At 43.3% G+C, this 24,021-nt stretch overlaps 1 protein-coding gene across 1 annotated transcript in view; it reads left to right on the top strand.

The window, feature by feature from the left end:
• SLC25A13 (solute carrier family 25 member 13) overlaps positions 1 to 24,021 on the top strand; it is a 216,775-nt gene that overhangs the window by 115,713 nt on the left and 77,041 nt on the right. Inside the window, exons 12-13 of the mRNA XM_040352298.1 lie at positions 11,088 to 11,140; positions 12,585 to 12,665. Coding sequence (XP_040208232.1) covers positions 11,088 to 11,140; positions 12,585 to 12,665 — 134 coding nt within the window. The remainder of the gene's footprint in view (positions 1 to 11,087; positions 11,141 to 12,584; positions 12,666 to 24,021) is intronic.

A 24,021-nucleotide genomic window follows, 5' to 3' on the forward strand; every position in this document is an offset into this window, starting at 1 on the left:
GACAGTCCTGGAAAGATTGACGACAACTCCGATCATGGGCACGGGCCTTGAAATTCAACTTTCATTGTACAGATGGTAATATCAGATACACTACGCGATACAGTGGAACCTTGGATTAAGAGCATAATCCGTTGCAGCAGAATGCTTGTAATCCAAAGTACTCACATATCAAAGCAAGTTTCCCTATTAAAGTCAATAGAAAAGAAAATAATTTAGTTGTGCATTGACTTCAATGGCATGCAATACCGCATGCGGCCAGAACGGCGTATTTCTGTGTCTTTCCAAGCATTTCCGAACCTCAGGCCAAACGCGGTACTGCACACCGCTTTGGCCTGAATCCTGCTCGTTTTGCGAGACAACACTCGCAAACTGAGTTAGGATTTATAAAAATACAGTGCTCGTATTGCGAAACGCTCGTTAACCGTGTTACTTGCAATCCAAGGTTCCACTGTATTAGTCAAAGAACAGATCTTTATCAGTTTCATCCTGTGTCTGCGCAAAAAAATCATAATGGAAAAGTGCAATGTTGGCATCCAAGTCAGTTTGAATTGGCATAAAAAGTGAATGATCCTCCAAGGGTCCCCCACCATACAAGGTCTTCTCACAAGGCAAATGGGGCCACCACAGCCTCCCTTTATATCCCCCACAACGCCCACAAACATTCATACCTGGCACAGTGTTACTTCAATGTTCATGTTGGTCATATAGACTTACACCAGGGCTAGTGCATGCCATGGAGTACATGTTGTCTAAATGACCAGCTACCTAAGTAAAAATAAAGGCCTACCTGTGTTTCCTGAACATAAATGGGCCCAAAACTGAAAAAAAAAAAATAATCACCAGAAAAGTTTACAACTAGGTCATAATGCGGAATTGAGCAAACCTAGTTAAAATGGCCAAAATGACCTTGGTTTTATATAACCGGGAAGCTTGTGCTTGACTTGAGCATAGGAGGAAAAGTATGATGCAGAAGGTGTCCAGGCAGGCATTGCTTACCTACTAAAAATCTGCCCCAAGCAGGATGAAAAGTACCTGCAAGACACATTCCTGTTACGTTTTTAAGGTGGGAATTGACTTGTAAGTCTCATTCAGTCTTGCCCCATGTCCCGCTGCCTATCTGAGCCAGTTGATTTATTACACAGGTATAGCCTTAAATGTAGAGCCACTTAAAGTGTATAGGTGCTGCCCCTGACTGCTAGTCTTACCAGATTGGGAATGGGGTTTGCTGGAGAGGGAGCTGAACCTCAGGATCTCCAGTACAAGTAATCTACCTGCCTCTGCTTCATTATTCGGATCTACTCTTTGTGCACCTTTCCTGCTGCTTCTTGATCATCAGCATAAGTCAGCCAGTCATCAGGGGGCATCTGTGACATGAAAGCCCTACTTCTACAAAGATGGCCACTTTCACAGACAGAACAATGCATTGTAAGTTAATGGGGGGGGGGTAACCAGTCCTCTGCTTTTTTTTTTTTCAGTTATGCATGCAGAACAGCTAGATTTATTATGCATGCAGGCTTTGCTTCCTACAATGAGTAATCTTTGCTGCAGTTCTCTTCCCAATACAAAATTAGTCTGATTTGTAAACTGTAGACTCGTCCACCCCCTCTGTACGTCCTTGGATTGAAGTTGCTATACCAGGGCCATGGCTGCAGCTGCATGACGCCGGTATTAAACTTTTTGGTCGGCGATGCAACAAAAACGATCCAACCACCTTCCCGGGCTCTACTGTCAGATTGGGAGCCCAGAACTGAATCTGGCAATTCCGGCTTGCCAAAAAGATGGCCAAGGAATGGAACGTCTCATGCCATCACAAGTGAGCGCGCATGTAGGCCCTGCACGCATATGTGAATGGGGATTGCGCCACATGTGAGGTATTGTCTTGAGCATCAGAACAAGATGATTAATTATAGCGCCAGCTCTCCTGTGTAACCTGTAAAGGCTTTTAAAGATTAAATACTGTAATTTGCCACCATTCTACGGGCGTGTGCAATTTTAAAGCATGACATGCATGGTATCTACGCGGCGTAACATCATTCCCCCCCCCTTTTTTTTATATATACCAAAAAAATTGATGATATATTGTCTTTATACATTCATTTTTTTTATTATTGCGTTTGAAAAACTGTTGTGAAAATATCATGTCACATAAATTGCAACACCCACCATTTTATTCCCCAGCGCCTCTGCATAAAAAAAATATATGTATAATGTTTGGGTGTTCTAAGTCATTTCCAAGCAGGAAAAGGCAGATTTTTTAATTTACAGTATGTGAGAAGTGTCGGAATTGGCTTGGGAAGCAAGTGGTTAACTGCCATAAGCAGTGACGCTAATCACATTTCACAGGTGGCCACTAGAGGGAGTTTTTATGTACATGAAATACTACAATTTTAAAATATGTAACAAAAATAAAAACCACAAACAAATGTTGTTCACAGTAAAAAAATTGACAAATGTTAAAATGACTTTAAATGTAATAAATATATATAAGAAGGATGTAATATTACAGATTACAAATGTGAGTGGAAAAATGATGTCTCCCACCTAGAACTGAAAAAAAAAATCGGAAGACTGTATACAAATATTTGCTTTAAATCTAACCCTAAAACCACTGAAACATGGATCTCTGAGCCTTTGGGTGTCGCTGGTCTATAAACTCCTAATGACATAAGCAAGATGATGAAAACTGTCAAACGCTTAATGAAAAATAAATAGAATCTCACAACTTGTGAAAATACAGACGTAGCGTGTAAAGGGGAAATGACATCAGGCGGGGTGTTTTGTTTTCTGTATTCTGCTGATTTATGTCCTTCAAATCTATCCGCACCCCCCCCTGACGTCTCAATTGGTCATAACCTAGATGCATTGCCAAAGCGTCTGCATTGTGAGAGTGATGGGATTTCCTTTCCCAAATATCTTGCTTTTTGCCCATTAAACACGTTGGTTGGGAGATACAGTGGTTCTGTTATTTTTCTTTAACCCTCTTCATGTTCGAGGAATTTACAAACCCTTCTCTACCAGCTTTGTGGCGCATTTTTAAATGTAATTTTGTTTTTCCACATTTTTAGCAGAGCTCCACCCAAAAGGGAAAGCTGCGTTTTTTGTTTGCACCCGCCGAGGCCACATTTGCGGGCTGATCTGAGTTGGAAGTTTGCAACCACCCCTTCCTTCCCATGCAGTCCCACAAGACTACGGGACCATTCATAAGGCACAGTATGACATGCATGCATAGTAGGAAATGGGCTGTGAAGCCGCAAGGCTTCGCTTCATGTTTCCCTTACTAGAGATGCCGATGCTGGCCCCTGCCCCCCAAACCCATTTGAAAAATTGGCTCGCGTGAGGACCTATCTGGATCCCTGGTAAGGTAAGTGTCCATGTATTAAAAGTCTGGAGCTTTTCTTTTTTAAATCCATCTTACAGTGAAGGAAAAAGTTTTTGATCCCCTTGCTGATTTTGTACATTTGACCACTGACAAAGTAATGATCAGTCTATAGTTTATTTTACCAGTGAGCGACAGAATAACATCAAAAGTATCCAGACAAATAAAAGTTTTATAAATTGATATATGATGTGACTGCTGCGCTACTATGAGTAGGTGAACGTGTAAAAATAAGTGAAGTGAAAGCAGCTCAATCTAAAGTGTTCACTGTACACAAAAAAGATAAATGAAATAATTGAAAATGATAAGCGCTAACCACTAAATCGACACAATGAATACCAAAATTAGGAGTGCATGGGTAAATGACAAAATAACGTGAATATTAATGTGAATAACACAATATTGAATAAATCCATACACTGGTGAAAAATACGCTGGTAGGAAAATACGTGAAAAACTAATCAAAGTCCACACAAAAAATATAAATGTATATGGAATAGATGACCCATGAAGAAAATAAGTCCTAAATCAGAAAATGGCAGCGAAGTAAAAGATAACGGTGTAATGAGGAATGGTCTTCAAAGGAGGTCTGTAGACATTAATATAGTGTATGCAATATCCATAACTGGTCTCCCAGGACTCTCACCTCAATGAAGTAACAAATAGGCATATAGCATGGATATGGATTCACATCTAGATGTTCCTCTTTGATGCCTTCTCTAATGGTTCCTTGATATTGGCATGGATTCCAATTCCCAAAAAATCATCTGCGGATCTATAATCTCTCAAACGTGCAGAGGGGGAGAGAAAAAGCAAAAAGAGGCGAATGCTTCCAATGGTGAAGTATGTAAAATCAGAGGGATGCTTTAATAGTTTAAAAGTGGACTCTTACATCAAAATATAAAAATGCAGGCATGTGTGACATAGGACGCGGCATATTACAGCGCCATCTTACTTGGATCTGGTGGCTTCCGGATACGATGGTGTCACGTGCTCCCTACGTCGTTGCGTCACTGTCACGTGACTTCATCAGCCCCTGATGAAGTCACGTGACAGTGACGTAATCATAATCTCAGCTTGTTGCCTGTATAAAAGACGCAAGCAATCGGATTACATAGCGCTCTCCAAGGATGGTGGGACAAGATTGTAGTCCTACACAAGGGTCACATGGGCTACTAGATTATCACCAAGCAGCTTGATGAGAGGGTGACAACACAACATAACTGTCAGTCTCCCTCGGTCTGGGGCTCCATGCAAGATCATAAAAACGGTGAGGAATCGGCCCAGAACTTCATGGGAGAATCTTGTCAATGATCTTAAGGCAGCTGGGATCATAGTCACCAAGAAAACAGTTGGTAACTCACTACGCCGTGAAGGACTGAAATTCTGCAGTGTGCGCAAAGTCCCCCTGCTCAAGAAAGCACATGTACAGGCCCCTGCTAATGAACATCTTAATGTGTCAGAGGAGAATTGGATGAAAGTGTTGTGGTCAGATAAGGCCAAAATCAAGGTCTTTGGCATCAACTCAACTCGCCATGTTTGCAGCAGGAGGAATGCTGCCTTTGAGCCCAAGAACACCATCCCCGCCATCAAACATGGAGGTAGAAAAATTATGCTTTGGGGGTGTTTTTCTGCTAAGGGCACAGGACAACTTCACTGAATTAAAGGGACGATAGATGGGGCCATGTACCGTCAAATCTTGGGTGAGAACCTCCTTCCTTCAGCCAAGGCATTGAAAATGGGTCGTAGATGGGTATTCTAGCATGACTATGACCCAAAACACACGGCCAAGGCAACAAAGAAGTGGCTCAAGAGAAAGCACATTAAGATCCTGGAGTGGCTTAGCCAGTCTCCAGACCTTAATCCCATAAAAAATACGTGAAGTGAGCTAAAGGTTCGAGTTACGAAGCGTCTGCCTCGAAACCTTAATGAGTTGATCTGCAAAGAGGAGTGGGACAAAATCCCTCTGGAGATGTGTGCAGACCTGGTGGCCAAGTACAAGAAACGTCTGACCTCTGTGATTGCCAAAAATGATTTTGCCACCAAGTACGAAGTCATATTTTGCAAAGGGGTCAAATACATACTTATTAAAATGCAAATCGGTTTATAACTTTTTTGAAATGCGTGTTTTTGGATAGTTTTTTGTTCTATCTCACACTGTTAAAATAAACCTACCATTCAAATTATAGACTGATCATTTCTTTGTCAGTGGGCAAATGTACAAAATTAGCAGGGGAGTAAATACTTTTTTCTCACTGTAAGAGTCTAAGCTTGTTTTTTATTTTATTTTTTTGTTTTTTTTTCCCATCAGAAAGTACAGAAAGTACAGAAAGTTTGACGATTAAAAAAACTCAGGTATTTTTAGCCATCTTTTTCCCATTGGGGAGATGTCCATGCACTTCCTGTCCTGTAGTCACAACATGAAGTAAAGGAAAATCTCAAAGTTAAAAAAGCCACCTCCTGGACAGTTGTCACTTCAACAAGTGTCCCCATTGGAAGATTTCCCCTCACATCATGTTCTGGAGACAACTGTTAGAAGATTTTGAATTTCCCATCACTTTCTGCCCCTGTGACAATGGTCAGATCAGCAGGGTAGAGAACAAAAAAAATAAATAGTTCTGTCGTCCTACCCGGTAATTTTCTCTATCCTCCTCCTACCCGGTTATCTTCTCTATTCTCCTCCTACCCGGTTATCTTCTCTATTCTCCTCCTACCCGGTTATCTTCTCTATTCTCCTCCTACCCGGTTATCTTCTCTATTCTCCTCCTACCTGGTTATCTTCTCTATTCTCCTCCTACCCGGTTATCTTCTCTGTTCTCCTCCTACCCGGTTATCTTCTCTGTTCTCCTCCTACCCGGTTATCTTCTCTGTTCTCCTCCTACCCGGTTATCTTCTCTGTTCTCCTCCTACCTGGTTATCTTCTCTATCCTCCTCATACCGGTTATCTTCTCTATCCTCATACCCTGTTATCTTCTATATTCTCCTCCTACCCGGTTATCTTCTCTATTCTCCTCCTACCCGGTTATCTTCTCTGTTCTCCTCCTACCCGGTTATCTTCTCTGTTCTCCTCCTACCTGGTTATCTTCTCTATCCTCCTCATACCGGTTATCTTCTCTATCCTCATACCCTGTTATCTTCTATATTCTCCTCCTACCCGGTTATCTTCTCTATTCTCCTCCTACCCGGTTATCTTCTCTATTCTCCTCCTACACGGTTATCTTCTCTATTCTCCTCCTACACGGTTATCTTCTCTATCCTCCTCATAGCTGGTTATCTTTTCTATCCTCCTCATACCGGTTATCTTCTCTATCCTCATACCCTGTTATCTTCTATATTCTCCTCCTACCCGGTTATCTTCTCTATTCTCCTCCTACCCGGTTATCTTCTCTATTCTCCTCCTACACGGTTATCTTCTCTATCCTCCTCATAGCTGGTTATCTTTTCTATCCTCCTTATACCCGGTTATCTTCTCTATCCTCCTCATACCCGGTTATCTTCTCTATCCTCCTCATACCCGGTTAGCTTCTCTATCCTCCTCATACCCGGTTAGCTTCTCTATCCTCCTCCATACCCGGTTATCTTCTCTATCCTCCTCCATACCCGGTTATCTTCTCTATCCTCCTCCTCCATACCCGGTTATCTTCTCTATCCTCCTCCATACCCGGTTATCTTCTCTATCCTCCTCCATACCTGGTTATCTTCTCTATCCTCCTCCATACCTGGTTATCTTCTCTATCCTCCTCCATACCCGGTTATCTTCTCTATCCTCCATACCTGGTTATCTTCTCTATCCTCCTTATACCTGGTTATCTTCTCTATCCGCCTCATACCCTGTTATCTTCTCTGTCCTCCTTGGTGCTCCTGGCTCCTCCCCACTTCTGAGTGCCCCCATGGCAAGCTACAGGAAGTAAATGCATGAATACACTCCGCCCTTACTCAAGATTGCCATGACTAGAAATGCTAGGGGGCTGTATTTCAATGTGATTTCACAGCAAAATAAAGCATGAAGACATGGCTAGATGGGGAGCTTGCTTTGAATAATAATGAATAATTTTTGGTTTGTGGTGCTTTGATGCAGTTTAGTTCTGCATTAAGTTGACCAATTGATACAGCCTAGAGGCTGAGAGGAACATTTTTCCTCTGCAGACTTCCTAAGGGTCACCAGGGAAGCAGTGGTCTGATTGGACACTGCACCACTGAGTGACAGTTGGCAGCCATCCTTAGTATGGGCAGTGGAAATGTATATACCAGTGTCCCGCTGCATGTGCTATGCAGTAGCGAATTGGCTAGGTTAGGGAAAGGAACCCCGCTTGCTAGGGCCAGTGGGTTAGTTCAGGGAAAGGTTCCTGTTTGAGGGACAGATTAGGGACACTGTCTGCTTTGTCATACAGTGCTGTGACATAGGACTTGCATTGCTCTTTTAAATTGTGCATGTTACGCCACCCTGGCCAAAAACCACCCCCCTACACGGATATTGTTCCAGTAATGTAAGCCATACCAAAGCGTCAACTTTCCATTGTACCGATAACATTGCTGAAAAATTCCACACCTGGTTTACAATGTTACGGTGTCGCTGATATACTTTTGGAACTGTTATGCCAAGTATTTTGCCACAGACACACTACTAGTGCTGGTGATTGGGATTGTTGCTCCACTTGTTATCTGTTCACCTTCAACTCGTATAATATTGTGCAACCTTGGACTCTGTGGCATTCTTGCAACTTGGCTACTAACCACCTGGCCCTGTCCACAGCCCTGTGTTGCTAGCACAACCATTTAGTTTTTTCCCTTTAAAATACCTACTTAAATGTGGGCATAAAAAATTATGAAAGAGGTTTCAGTTCAGCATGCTATGCCACCAGGAAGGTCAAGGGGTTGTGGTTCCCTCATCAATGCCAGAGGGAGATTAGCACCATTCTGCATTGACCTCACTATAGTGAGCACAAGCATGCTTAACGCGAACATCTGGGGTGGTCTGGAGTGCTTGACCTTTATTCCCACTGCAGTATTAAGTGGAGGTTTTTATTAACCTTTTTTGCTTTAACTTTTATAAATTTGAACATTGAGGGGGAGTAAATAGTTCTGCTTGCCATAGAGTACAAATACATTCGAATGGTTAGCCTTTATTCCACAAAATTAGAAATGGTTTCTTCTTTGGGGGGGGGGGGCACACACACAAAGCAAAATACATATTTAATCAGATATTCTTGTGGTTCTATGAACTATAGCAGTGTTTTAACCATCTTATTCAGGTTTAAAAAGACAGACAAACATGATGGACTATTACGGTACCAGAGAGGAACTTTACAATCGATTCTTTTAACAAATATTTTATTAACAAAAATTAAACATATCGGCCATTTCATAAAATCATTGTTTTGCTTTTGGATATCATATAGTATACAAGTCTCTGTTGCAGTTATCAAACGGTTGACGCGTTTCACATTCATTTCTGCATCCTCAGAACCATTGACTTTTGACTCTTTAACAGAGACCTTGATCTTTTTAAATAGGCTATTTCCTTTTTCGTATAAATCTTGTTCAGGTCTAGGTGGTGGGCACATGCAGCTTTAAAGGGGGTTGTAAAGGTAAAAAAAAAATCCCTAAATAGCTTCCTTTACCTTCGTGCAGTCCTCCTTCACTTACCTCATCCTTCCATTTTGCTTTTAAATGTCCTTATTTCTTCTGAGAAATCCTCACTTCCTGTTCTTCTGTCTGTAACTCCACACAGTAATGCAAGGCTTTCTCCCTGGTGTGGAGAAAGCCTCTTGAGTGGGGAGAGGGACAAGCCGGAGTGTCAGGATGCCCACTAACACACAGCTCTTTTATCTGCAAAGTAGAGAGCGTCCTGACTTGCCTGCTCGCCCCCTCCCCCCTCAAGAGGCTTTCTCCACACCAGGGAGAAAGCCTTGCATTACTGTGTGTAGTTACAGACAGAAGAACAGGAAGTGAGGATTTCTCAGAAGAAATAAGGACATTTAAAAGCAAAATGGAAGGATAAGGTAAGTGAAAGAGGACTGCACTAAGGTAAAGGAAGCTATTTGGGGATTTTTTTTTTTTTCCTTTACAACCCCTTTAAGCCCATTCATTCTTTATTCAGCAAAATATGTTCAGTTACTCCCTGGCCTTAGTCTATTTATGATGCCTTATGCTATGGATATCTATAAACCCCTCCCCCTTTGAGAGCAAGGAGCAGGCTGTTTGTGTAGCTTAGGTCCACAGTGACAATTGGGAACCACTCAGACTGGTACCTGATCATGTGGTCAGCCATGACATAGTGCCCACGTGCAGGCTGGAGTTGAGAATGAATATTGCGACTTTTTAGGCTACAGTCAAATCATCTGAAGTGCCATCTATTTAAAGTTGAACTTGAAGAAAAATCTAAATTTCCCCTTGCATTGGGGTTTCCTCTGCGCTGCAAGGGTTAAGTGAATTTTTTTGTTCAGGCTGTCATTAAAAAGCTATCATTATCCCTTTCTCTTCTTTGTGCGATCGGTCTCCAAAAGCCATTTCTTCTTGGAAGTCCACCAGTCGCAGGCACTCTGATGTAATCGTGTACAATGGCATCTAGGGAAGTAAAGTCTTCCGTGCATGAGGCCTTATTGAGTGTCTGCTTCTCTGCGCCTTCTTGTCAAGACAGCTAATTTGTGGGGGTAATGGTTTTGGAGCTGTGGCTGAGCACAGCAGCCACCGCTCCCTAGTGCGCATGCTTGTCTGGCTCCCTCTCTAAGTACTGGTGGCTTTGGTGGAGCGACCAGGTAGCTCTGTTGTGAGCGCACGCCTGTTTCAGCTACTTGTATTTTTCAAGGCACTGCAGCTGACGTGCCCCTACCCCCCCTGGATACATTGTGATGGCATTTTTCTCAGTGAAGCGTCTGCTGTTACTATACTACCGTAATAGGTGCTGTCCAGCAAACTTGGCGATTTTTGTTTCTTTGATTTAGATGTAGTTGAAAAGCAGTGTGGTGAGGCTTGCTGGGCTTCTGACAAGGATATCTTCTGAACAGGCTCACCTAGGAATATTGGACACCAAGTCCATTATGCCCCCTGGGACAGACTTGCACTTTAACACACACAACCTTATAAAAAAAAAGAGCAAAGGATTAGTCAGTATTGCTAGTAGGCTTCCTGCAGCTGATCTTCTTTTTCCCTTTGTCGTGGCTTCCTCTGTGCGCTCTCGCTCTGCGAAGGCAGCCATCTTGTTAGAGGGCTTTGCTTCTTCATGTCATAGCTGTCTCCCAGATAACTGGGGATCTGGTGGGGGAATCTTCAAGAAGTGTCAGGAGCAGTGGATGATGTACAGATCCACAGAATGAATGAAGCAGAGAGACCCTTGCATTGCAGTTCCTCAGGTGCAGCTTCCTCTCCAGCAAGAAAAACAGTGAGCAGCATAGTTGTGGCATCACCAACTCCATATCTGGGTTGGACTATCAGGAACAGCTACAGTGGCTTAAATCTCACACTGCATATACTGTATGGGGCCATAAGGGTATAGAACCGGAGTACCTAGGCTCAAGGAATGTACTGTTTTTTTTTTTTTTTTCATGGAATTCAACAAAAGCTGAATTTTCAGGGTGCAGTTTAGGCACAATTAACATTTTTAGATCGTTCAAGCTTACTTACAGGTCCACAAATGTACTTTCTCTTTTACATTCTGTGTAATGAAGTTGATTTGTTCCAGATTTATGTTGATTGGTTTTATTTCACGCAGGTCTTCTGCCACAGCTGCTTGGAGTAGCACCAGAAAAAGCCATTAAACTTACTGTAAGTGAAATGTGTGAACAATCATGTTTGTTATATATGTATGAATCTAAAATCTTTACCTTCATGTTTTTTTCCTTGTGTTGAATCCCCATTTGTTTTCCCTCTTCTTGTATGTCATGTTTCCTGTAAAGTCTTGTCTATTATATAGTCCATGATATATCACACACATTCCTGGGTCACAAGGCTCATCTGTAGCAGGTGCTGCAGCCAGGGCCGCCATCAGGGTGGTAGAGCCTGTACAGATGTAGGGACTCCCAGACCCCTTACAGGTTGGCACCTCCCCTTTGTTCTTTTCCGCCCCCTACAGTCCTAAAGCTGTGTAAGGGGCCCCAAAATTTCTGATGGCTGCTCTGGCTGCAGCAACTGCCAGCTGGACACTGGCTATATCCCATATCAATGCACAAATTCACCAGCACACATATGTTCCCTGTAAAGTCATGCTATTGTCTATAAAATGCTGAGGTCACTGGAACATTTTAGGTTTTGTATTAAAGCTAAATGTCACTGGCAGGGAAGGGGTTAACACTAGGGGGGAATCAAGGGCTTAACCGTGTTCCCTAGGTGTGTGCTGACTGGGGGAGATCAATCGGTGTTCCTACTTAGTAAGAACACACGATCTGTCTCCTCCTCCCATGAGAGAACCGGGATGTGTGTGCTTACACACACACACACACACACACACACACATCCCTGTTCTCATTCTGTCACGAGCGATCACCGGTGCCCGGCAGACATTGTTCCAGCTGGGCACGTGCATCGGCTCAGTGGACACGAGGTGGGCATGCCTGACTGCTATAAAGTCTTAAAGGAGCAACGTATACCTACGGCGATTTGCGGAGCCGTGCCAACCCGCCACAGTATAACTGCGGCGGCTGGTCTGTTAGCGGTTAAAAGTAACAAAAGTCCCAAATTTTGAGTTGACCCCAGAGAAGTAATAGAGGGGAAATCTTCCAATGGGGACATTGGTTTGATTCCCATCATTTGCAGGGATTTCCTCTCACTTCCAGTTTGGCTATGGGACAGGAAGTGAAGGGAAATCTCCTTCCCAATGGGACACAGATGGCAAAAATAAACCTTACAGGGGTTATAACCCTCCCTTACACTATCCAAAATGAAAGAAAAGTTTTGCCTATAATTCTACTTTAAGTCTGTGTTAAGTTCATGCATGTTAGTCACACTGTACAATCTGCTTTAGTTCTCCCACAATCGCCTACCTGATTGGATAAAAATTGATTAGTATAAGTAGGTCCTTGTATAGTTTTAGTAAATCTAAAGGAGATTGTGTAAAGATTGTAAATTCAGATTATAATGTGTATGATCTTTATTGTTTTTTCAAATTTTTAAATAAACTGCACTTCTTGCTTTTGTCCTGGGCATATGTCTTTTGTATGTGGAACCCTTTTTCCTCTTGCAGATGTAATGTTGAGTTGTGTTTGTGTTTCAGGTGAATGATTTTGTACGTGATAAATTTACGATTAAGGACGGTTCCATTGCTCTTGCAGCTGAGATTCTTGCGGGTGGATGTGTAAGTTTATTTTTTATTTTTTTAAGCTTTTTTTTATTTTTTACTAAATTATTATTATTATTTTTTTAATTGGCATCTACCTAGCTACTGTCTGTAACAAGAACAGATTTTAGAGTACCGCATGCAGGAAGACTATATCTGCTATTGTATTGTGTGTGTGTGTGTGTGTGTGTGCATCCAAATCCAAATTAAAGCGGTGGTTCACCCTAAATAACACGTTTCTACCATTAAATCCAGCATACTAGCGTGAGCTACAGTATGCCTTTATTTATTTTTTTGGCGCCGTACTCAGTTTAATCCCGTAGTGAAGTTTCAGACTCCCCGCGGGGAATGGGCGTTCCTATGCAGAGGTAAGATGATTGACGGCCGGCTATGGCGCGTCACGCTTCCCGAAAATAGCCGGAGTAGGTCTCGGCGCTATACGGCACCTGCGCACAGACTAGGAGCTGACTTCGCAGGCGCCGTGAAGAGCCAAGTCCTATTTCGGCTATTTTCGGGAAGCGTGACACGCCATAGCCGGCCGTCAATCATCTTCCCTCTGCATAGGAACGCCCATTCCCCGCGGGGAGTCTGAAACATCACTACGGGATTAAACTGTGAGTACGGCCCCAAAAAATAAAATAAAGGCATATTGTAGCTCGCGCTAGTATGCTTGATGGCATGCATGCTAGAAATTTTTTTTTTTTTTTTTTTTTTTTTTTTAGGGTGAACCCCCGCTTTAAGGCTCCATGCACACTGAAGCTCATAAACAGAATTTTCTCTTTTCGTCCATGGTGGATGGACATAGCTCCTTTAAATCTCGACTTGTAGGTTATGTTCCTGTTCTATAGGAGAGGTAGACAGAACATAACCCACTTGTCAAGACTAAAGGAGCTGTGTCCGTCCATGGACGAAAAGAGAAAATTCTGTTTATGAGCTCCAGTGTGCATGGAGCCTTAATTTGGATTTGTGCTTGGAGTGGAGATAAAAGGATTTTACGGTGAGTACAAAAATCCTATTTTCTCTTTCATCCATGGACGGACACAGCTCCTTTAGTCTTGACAAGTGGGTTATGTTCCGTCTGCCTCTCCTATAGAACAGGATTCTTATGTACCCACAAGTCGAGATTTAAAGCGGGAGTTCACCAGAATTTATTTTTTAACATTAGATTGAGGCTAATTTTACTAAGCAGAATTGGGTGTTTTTTTTTTTTAAATGAATGCAGTACTTACCGTTTTAGAGATCGATGTTCTCCGTGGCTTTGGGGTATGATCTTCGGGACTGGGCGTTCCTATTTGATTGACAGCCTTCCGACGGTCGCATACAGCGCGTCACCAGTTGCCGAAAGAAGCCGAACGTCGGTGCCGCTCTATACGGCGCCTGCGCACCGACGTTCGGCTACTTTCGGGAACTCGTGACGCGCTGTATGCGACCGTCGGAAGGCTGTCAATCAAATAGGAACGCCCAGTCCCGCAGCCCATACCCGGAAGCGGCGGGAGAACATCGATCTCTAAAACGGTAAGTACTGCATTCATTTAAAAAAAAACCACCCGATTCTGCTTAGTAAAATTAGCCTCAATCTAATGTTAAAAATTGATTTTTTGGGTGAACCTTCACTTTAAAGGAGCTGTGTCCGTCCATGGACGACAGAGAAAATTCTGTTTGAGCTCCAGTGTTCATGGAGCCTTAATTTGGCTTTGTGCTTGGAGTGGTGACATATTAAAGGCCTTCTAAGGCCTTTTTTAAAGCCCATAAAACTCCCCTTTGTTATCCTAGGTGTCCATGCACACATGGACGTTTATCAGCAGTGGAGTTTATGGGCTGTTTTCTGAACGACCTAAAATCTTGTTCAGGAATAGTTTTTCTGACCACAAAAAACGTCAAACGTTTAAAAATCCATTTAATTAAAAAATAAATAAAACTCCTAACGTAGAAAAATGCTAATAAACGCTATTGCTAACATTTTTGAAAGACTCCCTACAAAGCTACTGGCGTTTTTGTAACATTTTAGCGTCCAGTGTGCATGGAGCCTTATGCATCTGGCCATACCCTGAGTGAACTTTCACTTGTTCCTGACTTACCTGTTTAAATTTTCTCAGTTGGTTAACCCTGTATTGTTTGACAAAGTCGATCATTGCCTCGTTTTCACAGCAGTTTTGGTAGCGGCAGGCTTTCCTTCCTTGTGTCAGAGCCTCCAGCAAGCATGTAAGTGAGCAGCATAATGGTGACATCACCAAATCTCAATGCCATTACAGATCGGCGCCGCTCCATGCCTGCAGTATTTGTCTCCCAGATTTACACGCTGTTGCGTGTCATCAATTGTACGGATGACTTTTCTACCCTGCCGTGTCTGAATGGACACAGCAGCCGTGTCTGAATGGACACAGCAGCGGCTCGGCTCGGATGCCTCCATAGAAAGCTGCTTGCTGTGGGGACACTTGGCAGAGGGGAGAGACCTAAGAAGAGGAGGATCAGGGCTGCTCTGTGTTCAAAACCACTGAACAGAGCAGGCAAGTATAACATGTTATTTTTAAAGAAAAAAATGATCAATTTAGTATCTCTTTAAATTACACTATGCAGAGCTCAGTGAGGAGAGCTCTGAGAGCTGATTGGAGGGGGGTGACGCACTCCCCAGCACACAGGAAGAGAGCTGAGGCTGACAATCATAGGCTATGTGCTGAAGCTCTCTACCCTCTCACCTTTTTTTTTTCTTGGTGTCAGGAAAACTTGTCAAAAGTGACTCCTGATGGCAGAGGAATGGGGCAGCAAACAGAAATTACACTTGGTGCACTGGATTGAGACAAGTGCACACTATTGAGGGATATGCTTACTTCATATTTAATGTCTGAGATTTACGTCCACTTTAAAGTGGTTGTAAACCCTTACACACCACTTTTACCTACAGGTAAACCTATAATGAGGCTTACCTGTAGGTGCTGGAAATATCCTTCTAAACCTGCAACGTTAAGGAGATATTTACTATATACGCTTGCGCCAATGTCATCGGTGCATGCGCACTAAAAGGGCACAATCATGCCGTTCCTTTTAGGGCTCCTGCACTGACTGACTGCTCCCGCACGCATGCGCTTGAGTGAGAATTAAAAAAAGAGAGAAAGTAAACCACACACAGGATGGAACTGTGGGTGTCTTATGGTAGTGCAGTGCCACGTCCTACATATATTGAAAAAATATTGTTGGAGAGGAACAAGAATGGACTTTATAGGCACCAGTTATGACATTACAATTTGTTTATTGATGCAAATTCCCAGGAGGGTTATTGGATCAACATTACAATAAATGCATATAAAAAGCACATTAAAAACAAAGAAAATTTAACACAGAAAACTGTATTAAACAACAGAGGATCAGATTAAACCAATAATGATCCAGGACAGGCATCAAAGGGATATGATGACTAGCATATATACTGTAGTGGTAGATCACAATCAAGCGATGGAGTGACCTCACGTGACTCCGGCCAGTCAGAGAGCCGGAGTCCACGACCCCAGAAGAGGGGAGGGGGAGATGGAAGCGGTCACCAGCGGGGACATTGCAGGTTTAGTTTGCAGGGAAGTGCCACATAATGGGCTAGTATGCATCGCTTTTACGTTGCAGGGGGGAAAAAAGGAAGTAAAACCCATCGGGGATAACGTAGCCTTTGATGCTTCAATTGTAGTAGGATCTTTACAATGACAAGATTCTTATGGTGAAGTATTTTTGGAAAATGTTGCTAAGAGGATAGGGTTAAGTTTATTTCTTTTCTCTTCCAAGTGTTTTCTAGTAAATGTCTGTTGGATAGCGGAGTAGAGGAGCTGGAAGTGCAGAACTCTGACAATTTGTGCTCACAGAGGTCACATGACCTCCTGTTGAAAGATCAATGCTCTTCATTCTTTAAGAGAGAATCCAATAATGTGCTGGTCTCTGATCTCTCATGTCTGACCACAGTCAGCTGACTTCCTGCTTTCCACTTTCCCCCGATAGTTCCCAGTTTCAGCCAGTAGAGGCAGACTGTTCCTTTTTGTCGCCGCAGTGATTCAGACTCTTCCAATGCTCGTGAGCCGCTGGCTGCGGGCACATCCTGCCTATCTACTTTTCTCACAAGATGTCATGTGCAGGTAGACTTTGCTGTCTGGCCGTTGTGTTTGATCATTGACCTGTCCCCAGATTCCAGGTAGTGTCCCTTGTTCTTGTAACCCTCTGAGAGTTCCTGGAAACACAAGGAGAAAAGCTGTCCTTTGATTACTCTGCCTTTTTATTTGTAACTTTAAAGCAAAAATGCAATAAAGCGCTACTGAGTTCACACAAATAGCATTGTATCGCTTTATCAGATCTGCTACAAAGCACAAAGAGGTGGTCAGCTTTCGGAGTAGAATCGGTTAATATTTTTTTTTTTTTTTTTTAGCTGATTGGTTACAATCAACAGTAACTTATTTTTGAAGGAAATGAACTATAAACATGTTTTATATCGATGATGGAGAAATGTATGCATTTTTTTATTTTTTCCTTGTGTAATTCTTTCACAAAACTATCATGAAGGCTGCCATGCCTTTCCACTCCTGAAAATGCTAGTAACCCGGCTGTCATTATTTTAAAGTACCGTATATACTCGAGTATAAGCCGAGCCGAATATAAGCCGAGGAACCTAATTTTTCCACAAACTTATTGACTTGAGTAAAAGGTTAGGGTGTCCATCTGCATGCCTTACTTTGCCTCACTGTATCCATGCCCATGCCTCGCTGTGCCCATCCCTCACTGTGCCCATGACTAGACTGATGTTTAACATGGGAGTCTATGGAAGGGGTGCCCGGCTTTGAGAAATAGGTGCTCCCCAGCCGCAAGTCCCCCAGACAACAAACACTTGTAGAGGAGAAATGGGGCTACATGTGTACCAAGTTCCGGGTTCGGGGGACCTACGACCGGCTGCTACCTGGTCCCCAAAGTCACCGGAGAAATGATCGTTTAACATGGGTGTCTATGGAAGGGGTGCCCGGGTTTGAAAAATCGGTGCTCCACGGCCGTTGGTCCCCCGAACAACAAACTTGTTGTTATAGGCAGAGGGGAAGCAACTAGTCACCAGTATTGTGTGGGTTTCCTGCAGATGATCTTTCTCCCCTGTTATTGACTTACTATGCCTTATTTTGCACTTTGTCCTTGAATTGAGGTGGCCGCCTTGATAGAAATTAGGTTTTGTTTCCTGTCAGAGCTGACCTCCTGATGACTGGTAAGGAATTATTCAAGAAGCAGCAGGAGAGAGAGAGGTTCAGAAGGCACATATCCATCATATGAATGAAGCAGGAGGGGAAGACCTTGCACTGCAGGTCCTCAGGTGTAGCTTCATCTCCAGCAAGGAGAAGAGTGAGCGGCACAGTAGCAGTAGTCCAGATGTCATTCATTGTGCATAAGGTAAACCATGCCCACTAATGAAGAGGGTTCATATTGAGTAACTCTGGTTTCCTGGGAGGGCACTCTGCAGTTGAGCTACCAGTGGACAAGTCTAATGCAAAAGTTAGGATGGGTCTCGTGAATTTTCTTTTAGTGCACTTTGGGTTCCCTCTGTTGCTGGTTACATAATCAAATGCGTGGGGATTTCAGCTAAAGGGGATGCTCAAAGTTGAAGAAAAGATGCTGATTGACATGCCCTGTCTATACATCAGTCTCTCTAATGCCTTCAGCACTAATCATGTGAACAGTTCTCCATCTGTTTGGTCGTATAACAAACATTTGAGGACAATTAATGGAGAGATTCCTCAGGAAAAGTAAGATTTATCAGGTGCGCATCAGGACGGGGGATAGAAATTCGCGATTTTTGTATATTTCTGCTCTAACAAACAAAGGCGCTATTTACATCAATGTGTATGCAGTATGTTGACATGAATATGTAAATAGAAGCTTTGGGAAATGTCAGTCCAGAGACCAAATTCTAAGCAGCATCACTGATTATGGGTGAATGGATAGGTGCCAGTTTCAGGAGGTCACTGGTCTCGGGTGAATTTGATAGGCTGCACTTTCTAGGTTGTCATTGGTCTCCAGTGAATGGATAGGCTGCAGTCTCGGTGATATCGTAGGTCTTGAGTAGACGGATAGGCTGCCTTCTAAGCGATTCCATTCATTGCTAGATAATCAAAAGGCTGCTTTCTCATCTATCTCCCTTGTATGTAATGAACATATACAGTTAAATAAGGGCTGCACTTCAACTACTACATATGTATGTGTGTGTGTGTGTATATGTGTGTGTGTGTGTGTGTATATATATATATATATATATATATATATATATATATATATATATATATATATTGTGCAAAAAACAAAGAGCAATCTAGTGTGTGAAAAGTTCACCAGGTGAGTTATGTCTCAACACTGTAGCTCTTTAATAAAGTGGCAAATCTTCATTAGTGGCCTGTTTTCACCACTTTATGCCTCCACCACACCTTGGGTCACAGAAAGGGAAACCGCTCAGGTGTGGTCGTCTTCAAAGGTAATCCTGCTTACAGAAACCACAGGTGCAGGCAATGCAAGTACAAGGCAAAGAAAGGAAGAATATCTTCTGGACAGCCGCATTCCAAATTGCCTTTATTGTAAAATCCAACACAGCACAACAAGTCGGCTTTCCAGTGTGCTGTGACTTGTAGTGCTGTGATGGATTTTACAATAAAGGCAATTTGGAATGCGGCTGTCCAGAAGATATTCTTCCTTTCTACACCTTAGGTCACACCTGCTTGCCAGAACGATTTGACTCTCTTAAACAGAGCAGTTTAAAACACCCTCCAAATAGCCAGACTCCCGTCGCACATCACCGATTTGTGGTGGTTTCTGGAGATGGGACGGACTACTACCGCCCTACGCATTTTGTCATAAAGTACCTCTTTCAGGGAATGGTGGAACAGGATACTAATGAAGATTTGCACCTTTGCATTTGGAGCGATATAGTGTTGAGATGGTTTACATCGCTCATTTGGTGGACTTTTTACACGCTGGATTGTTTTTTTGTTGCACATTTTTATATTTATTTGTATGTAGCACAACACTTATTTATGTGGATTATGTGGTCAATTTATGTGGCACAATTCCCTCCCAGTGACGCCAACGGTGGTGCACAATTCCCTCCCAGTGACGCCAACGGTGGTGCACAATTCCCTCCCAGTGACGCCAACGGTGGTGCACAATTCCCTCCCAGTGACGCCCACGGTGGTGCACAATTCCCTCCCAGTGACGCCCACGGTGGTGCACAATTCCCTCCCAGTGACGCCCACGGTGGTGCACAATTCCCTCCCAGTGACGCCCACGGTGGTGCACAATTCCCTCCCAGTGACGCCCACGGTGGTGCACAATTCCCTCCCAGTGACGCCCACGGTGGTGCACAATTCCCTCCCAGTGACGCCCACGGTGGTGCACAATTCCCTCCCAGTGACGCCCACGGTGGTGCACAATTCCCTCCCAGTGACGCCAACGTTTTTTTTTTTTTGTTTTGTTTTTTACCACTGATGTCCAGACTTTTTCTACTCCCAATTAACCACAGTACAGCCCCCCTAAAGACTGAAGGTGAGTAAACCGGTAAATTTATTATGAATGTTGGAGACCCCTGAGCTACAGTAAGAGGATAGGCTACACTCTTGGTGAAGTCACCAGTGTTTAGTCAAAGGATGTGTCTGCATTCTCAGTAATATTACCAGTAGTAGAAAAATTGGTCCCATATAAATGGATTGGCTGCTTTACTCATTGTTAATGTCTGAGTTAATGGACATGAAGCAAAACTGATAACTTATTACCTTTTTAGGATTGCATATTTGAAAAGCTTATGTGAACATTTGTAATTGATATATACAAAGTGCTATATGATTGCTTTTTAAGAAGTGTAAAAACGGTAGTTGCTGCAGGTAAGGGTTCTCTTAATAAACACCACGCTGGTGTCATTTGTTAATCATTTAGTTGCCATGCACCCTTTTTCTATAATTGGTATGATCCATGCCAACCTCCTGATCCGTGCCACTTTTGCAAAACCTTTGTGTCCATCCCTGTGCTTCTAAAGCTTTCATAGGATCTGTGTCACCTAAACCCGCTCCACTTTGCTTTCCAGTCAAGCGTCACCAGGCGATGACTCTGAAGACCCCAGGGAGTTCACCTTGCTTCGTAATTACTGGGAATTAGCACGCATGGATAATTTTGTCCACTTCTCTATTGTGCGATTTTTCTGTTTGTAAATCTGATTCCTCTTTTTTAAAACCTGAACCTCTGTGCTCTGTGACCCTGCTTCAGCTAACAGCTTTTTAGCTGCTTTTATTGCATTAAGTCATCGCTGGGATTGTGTCTGGTCTTTGTAGAACATACAAAACAACACTTTAACATTGGAAGGTCAGTGCTGAGGAGGGAGACCAGAGGTTTGTGGCGTGACTGAGAAAGATATCATCATTAGTCTTTAAATTATATTTCAATTTGTAAAAACGTAACTTAGAGGGCCAGGAAAGTTGGCTTTACTCCTTGTTGTTTTGACCCATTGAATGAAATGCTATTTTGAACCATGCTAATCGCCGTCAAGGTGTCCTAAGCTTGAGAATACAAGCAAAATATCAAGATCATAAGGAGGCTTCCATGTATGCAATGTCTGGTTTAATTAAAAACCAAAAACTTGGTTTATAATGAGTAGCTGTGAAAATATATACAGTCATGGTCAAAAAAAATGGCACCCCTGCATTTGTCAGATAATGCACCAGAAAGTTGTTGTAATTGCAATCATTTTCGGGGCGAAGTGGTACATTATTTAACAGAAATACAGCATGGGAAATATTTTTGGCTTTGACTGTAATTTGCATGGTCAGATTTCATTGCCAAATTAGCAGCTTTCCACTATTGTCCACTCCCACTGGATGCTGATTTACTCTCCATTTCTTACACAAAAAAAGTTGTCTCTTCAAGGTGCGGGTAGGTCATGTGTCGAATGAGAAATTCTCAGTCTTGCAGTAAAAATATATATTTATATATATATATATATATATTTATATATATATATAAAATAATTTATATATATATATATAATAATAATTTGTATATATATATAATAATTTTTATTTATAAATATATATATATATATATGCAGGGCCGCCATCAGGAATTATGGGGCCCCTTACACAGCTTCAGGCATGGGCCCCCGAGAGAGAGAGAGAGAGAGAGAACGAGAGAGAGAACGAGAGAGAGAACGAGAGAGAGAACGAGAGAGAGAGAGAGAGAGAGAGAGAACGAGAGAGAGAACGAGAGAGAGAACGAGAGAGAGAGAGAGAACGAGAGAGAGAGAGAGAACGAGAGAGAGAGAGAGAACGAGAGAGAGAGAGAACGAGAGAGAGAGAGAGAACGAGAGAGAGAGAGAGAACGAGAGAGAGAGAGAGAACGAGAGAGAGAGAGAGAACGAGAGAGAGAGAGAGAACGAGAGAGAGAGAGAGAACGAGAGAGAGAGAGAGAACGAGAGAGAGAGAGAGAACGAGAGAGAGAGAGAGAACGAGAGAGAGAGAGAGAGAGAGAGAGAGAGAACGAGAGAGAGAGAGAGAACGAGAGAGAGAGAGAGAACGAGAGAACGAACGAGAGAGAGAGAGAGAACGAGAGAGAGAGAGAGAACGAGAGAGAGAGAGAGAACGAGAGAGAGAGAGAGAACGAGAGAGAGAGAGAGAGAGAGAGAGAACGAGAGAGAGAGAGAGAACGAGAGAGAGAGAGAGAACGAGAGAGAGAGAGAGAGAGAGAGAACGAGAGAGAGAACGAGAGAGAGAACGAGAGAGAGAGAGAGAACGAGAGAGAGAGAACGAGAGAGAGAACGAGAGAGAGAACGAGAGAACGAGAGAGAGAGAGAGAACGAGAGAACGAGAGAGAGAGAGAGAACGAGAGAGAGAACGAGAGAGAGAGAACGAGAGAGAGAGAGAGAACGAGAGAGAGAGAGAACGAGAGAGAGAGAGAGAGAACGAGAGAGAGAACGAGAGAGAGAACGAGAGAGAGAACGAGAGAGAGAACGAGAGAGAGAGAACGAGAGAGAGAGAGAGAACGAGAGAGAGAACGAGAGAACGAGAGAGAGAACGAGAGAACGAGAGAGAGAACGAGAGAACGAGAGAGAGAGAGAACGAGAGAGAGAGAGAACGAGAGAGAGAGAGAGAGAACGAGAGAACGAGAGAGAGAGAGAGAACGAGAGAGAGAGAGAACGAGAGAGAGAGAGAACGAGAGAGAGAGAGAGAACGAGAGAGAGAGAGAGAACGAGAGAGAGAGAGAGAACGAGAGAGAGAGAGAGAACGAGAGAGAGAGAGAGAACGAGAGAGAGAGAGAGAACGAGAGAGAGAGAGAGAACGAGAGAGAGAACGAGAGAGAACGAGAGAGAGAGAGAGAACGAGAGAGAACGAGAGAGAGAACGAGAGAGAGAGAGAACGAGAGAGAGAGAGAGAACGAGAGAGAGAGAGAGAGAGAGAGAGAGAACGAGAGAGAGAGAGAGAGAACGAGAGAGAGAGAACGAGAGAGAGAACGAGAGAGAGAGAACGAGAGAGAGAGAGAGAGAACGAGAGAGAGAGAACGAGAGAGAGAGAGAGAGAACGAGAGAGAGAGAGAGAGAACGAGAGAGAGAGAACGAGAGAGAGAGAGAGAACGAGAGAGAGAACGAGAGAGAGAACGAGAGAGAGAGAACGAGAGAGAGAACGAGAGAGAGAACGAGAGAGAGAGAGAACGAGAGAGAGAGAGAGAGAGAGAGAGAGAGAGAACGAGAGAGAGAACGAGAGAGAGAGAGAGAGAGAGAGAGAGAGAACGAGAGAGAGAGAGAGAACGAGAGAGAGAGAGAGAACGAGAGAGAGAGAGAGAGAGAGAGAACGAGAGAGAGAACGAGAGAGAGAACGAGAGAGAGAACGAGAGAGAGAGAGAGAACGAGAGAGAGAGAACGAGAGAGAGAACGAGAGAGAGAACGAGAGAGAGAACGAGAGAACGAGAGAGAGAGAGAGAACGAGAGAACGAGAGAGAGAGAGAGAACGAGAGAGAGAGAGAGAACGAGAGAGAGAGAGAGAGAGAACGAGAGAGAGAGAACGAGAGAGAGAGAGAGAGAACGAGAGAGAGAGAGAGAGAACGAGAGAGAGAGAGAGAGAGAGAGAACGAGAGAGAGAGAGAGAGAACGAGAGAGAGAGAACGAGAGAGAGAGAGAGAGAGAGAGAGAGAGAGAGAGAACGAGAGAGAGAACGAGAGAGAGAACGAGAGAGAGAACGAGAGAGAGAGAGAACGAGAGAGAGAGAGAGAACGAGAGAGAGAGAGAGAGAGAACGAGAGAGAGAGAACGAGAGAGAGAGAGAGAGAACGAGAGAGAGAGAGAGAGAACGAGAGAGAGAGAGAGAGAGAGAGAACGAGAGAGAGAGAGAGAGAACGAGAGA

Source organism: Rana temporaria, chromosome 5, assembly GCF_905171775.1.
Source record: "Rana temporaria chromosome 5, aRanTem1.1, whole genome shotgun sequence".
Classification (NCBI taxonomy): Eukaryota; Metazoa; Chordata; class Amphibia; order Anura; family Ranidae; genus Rana; species Rana temporaria.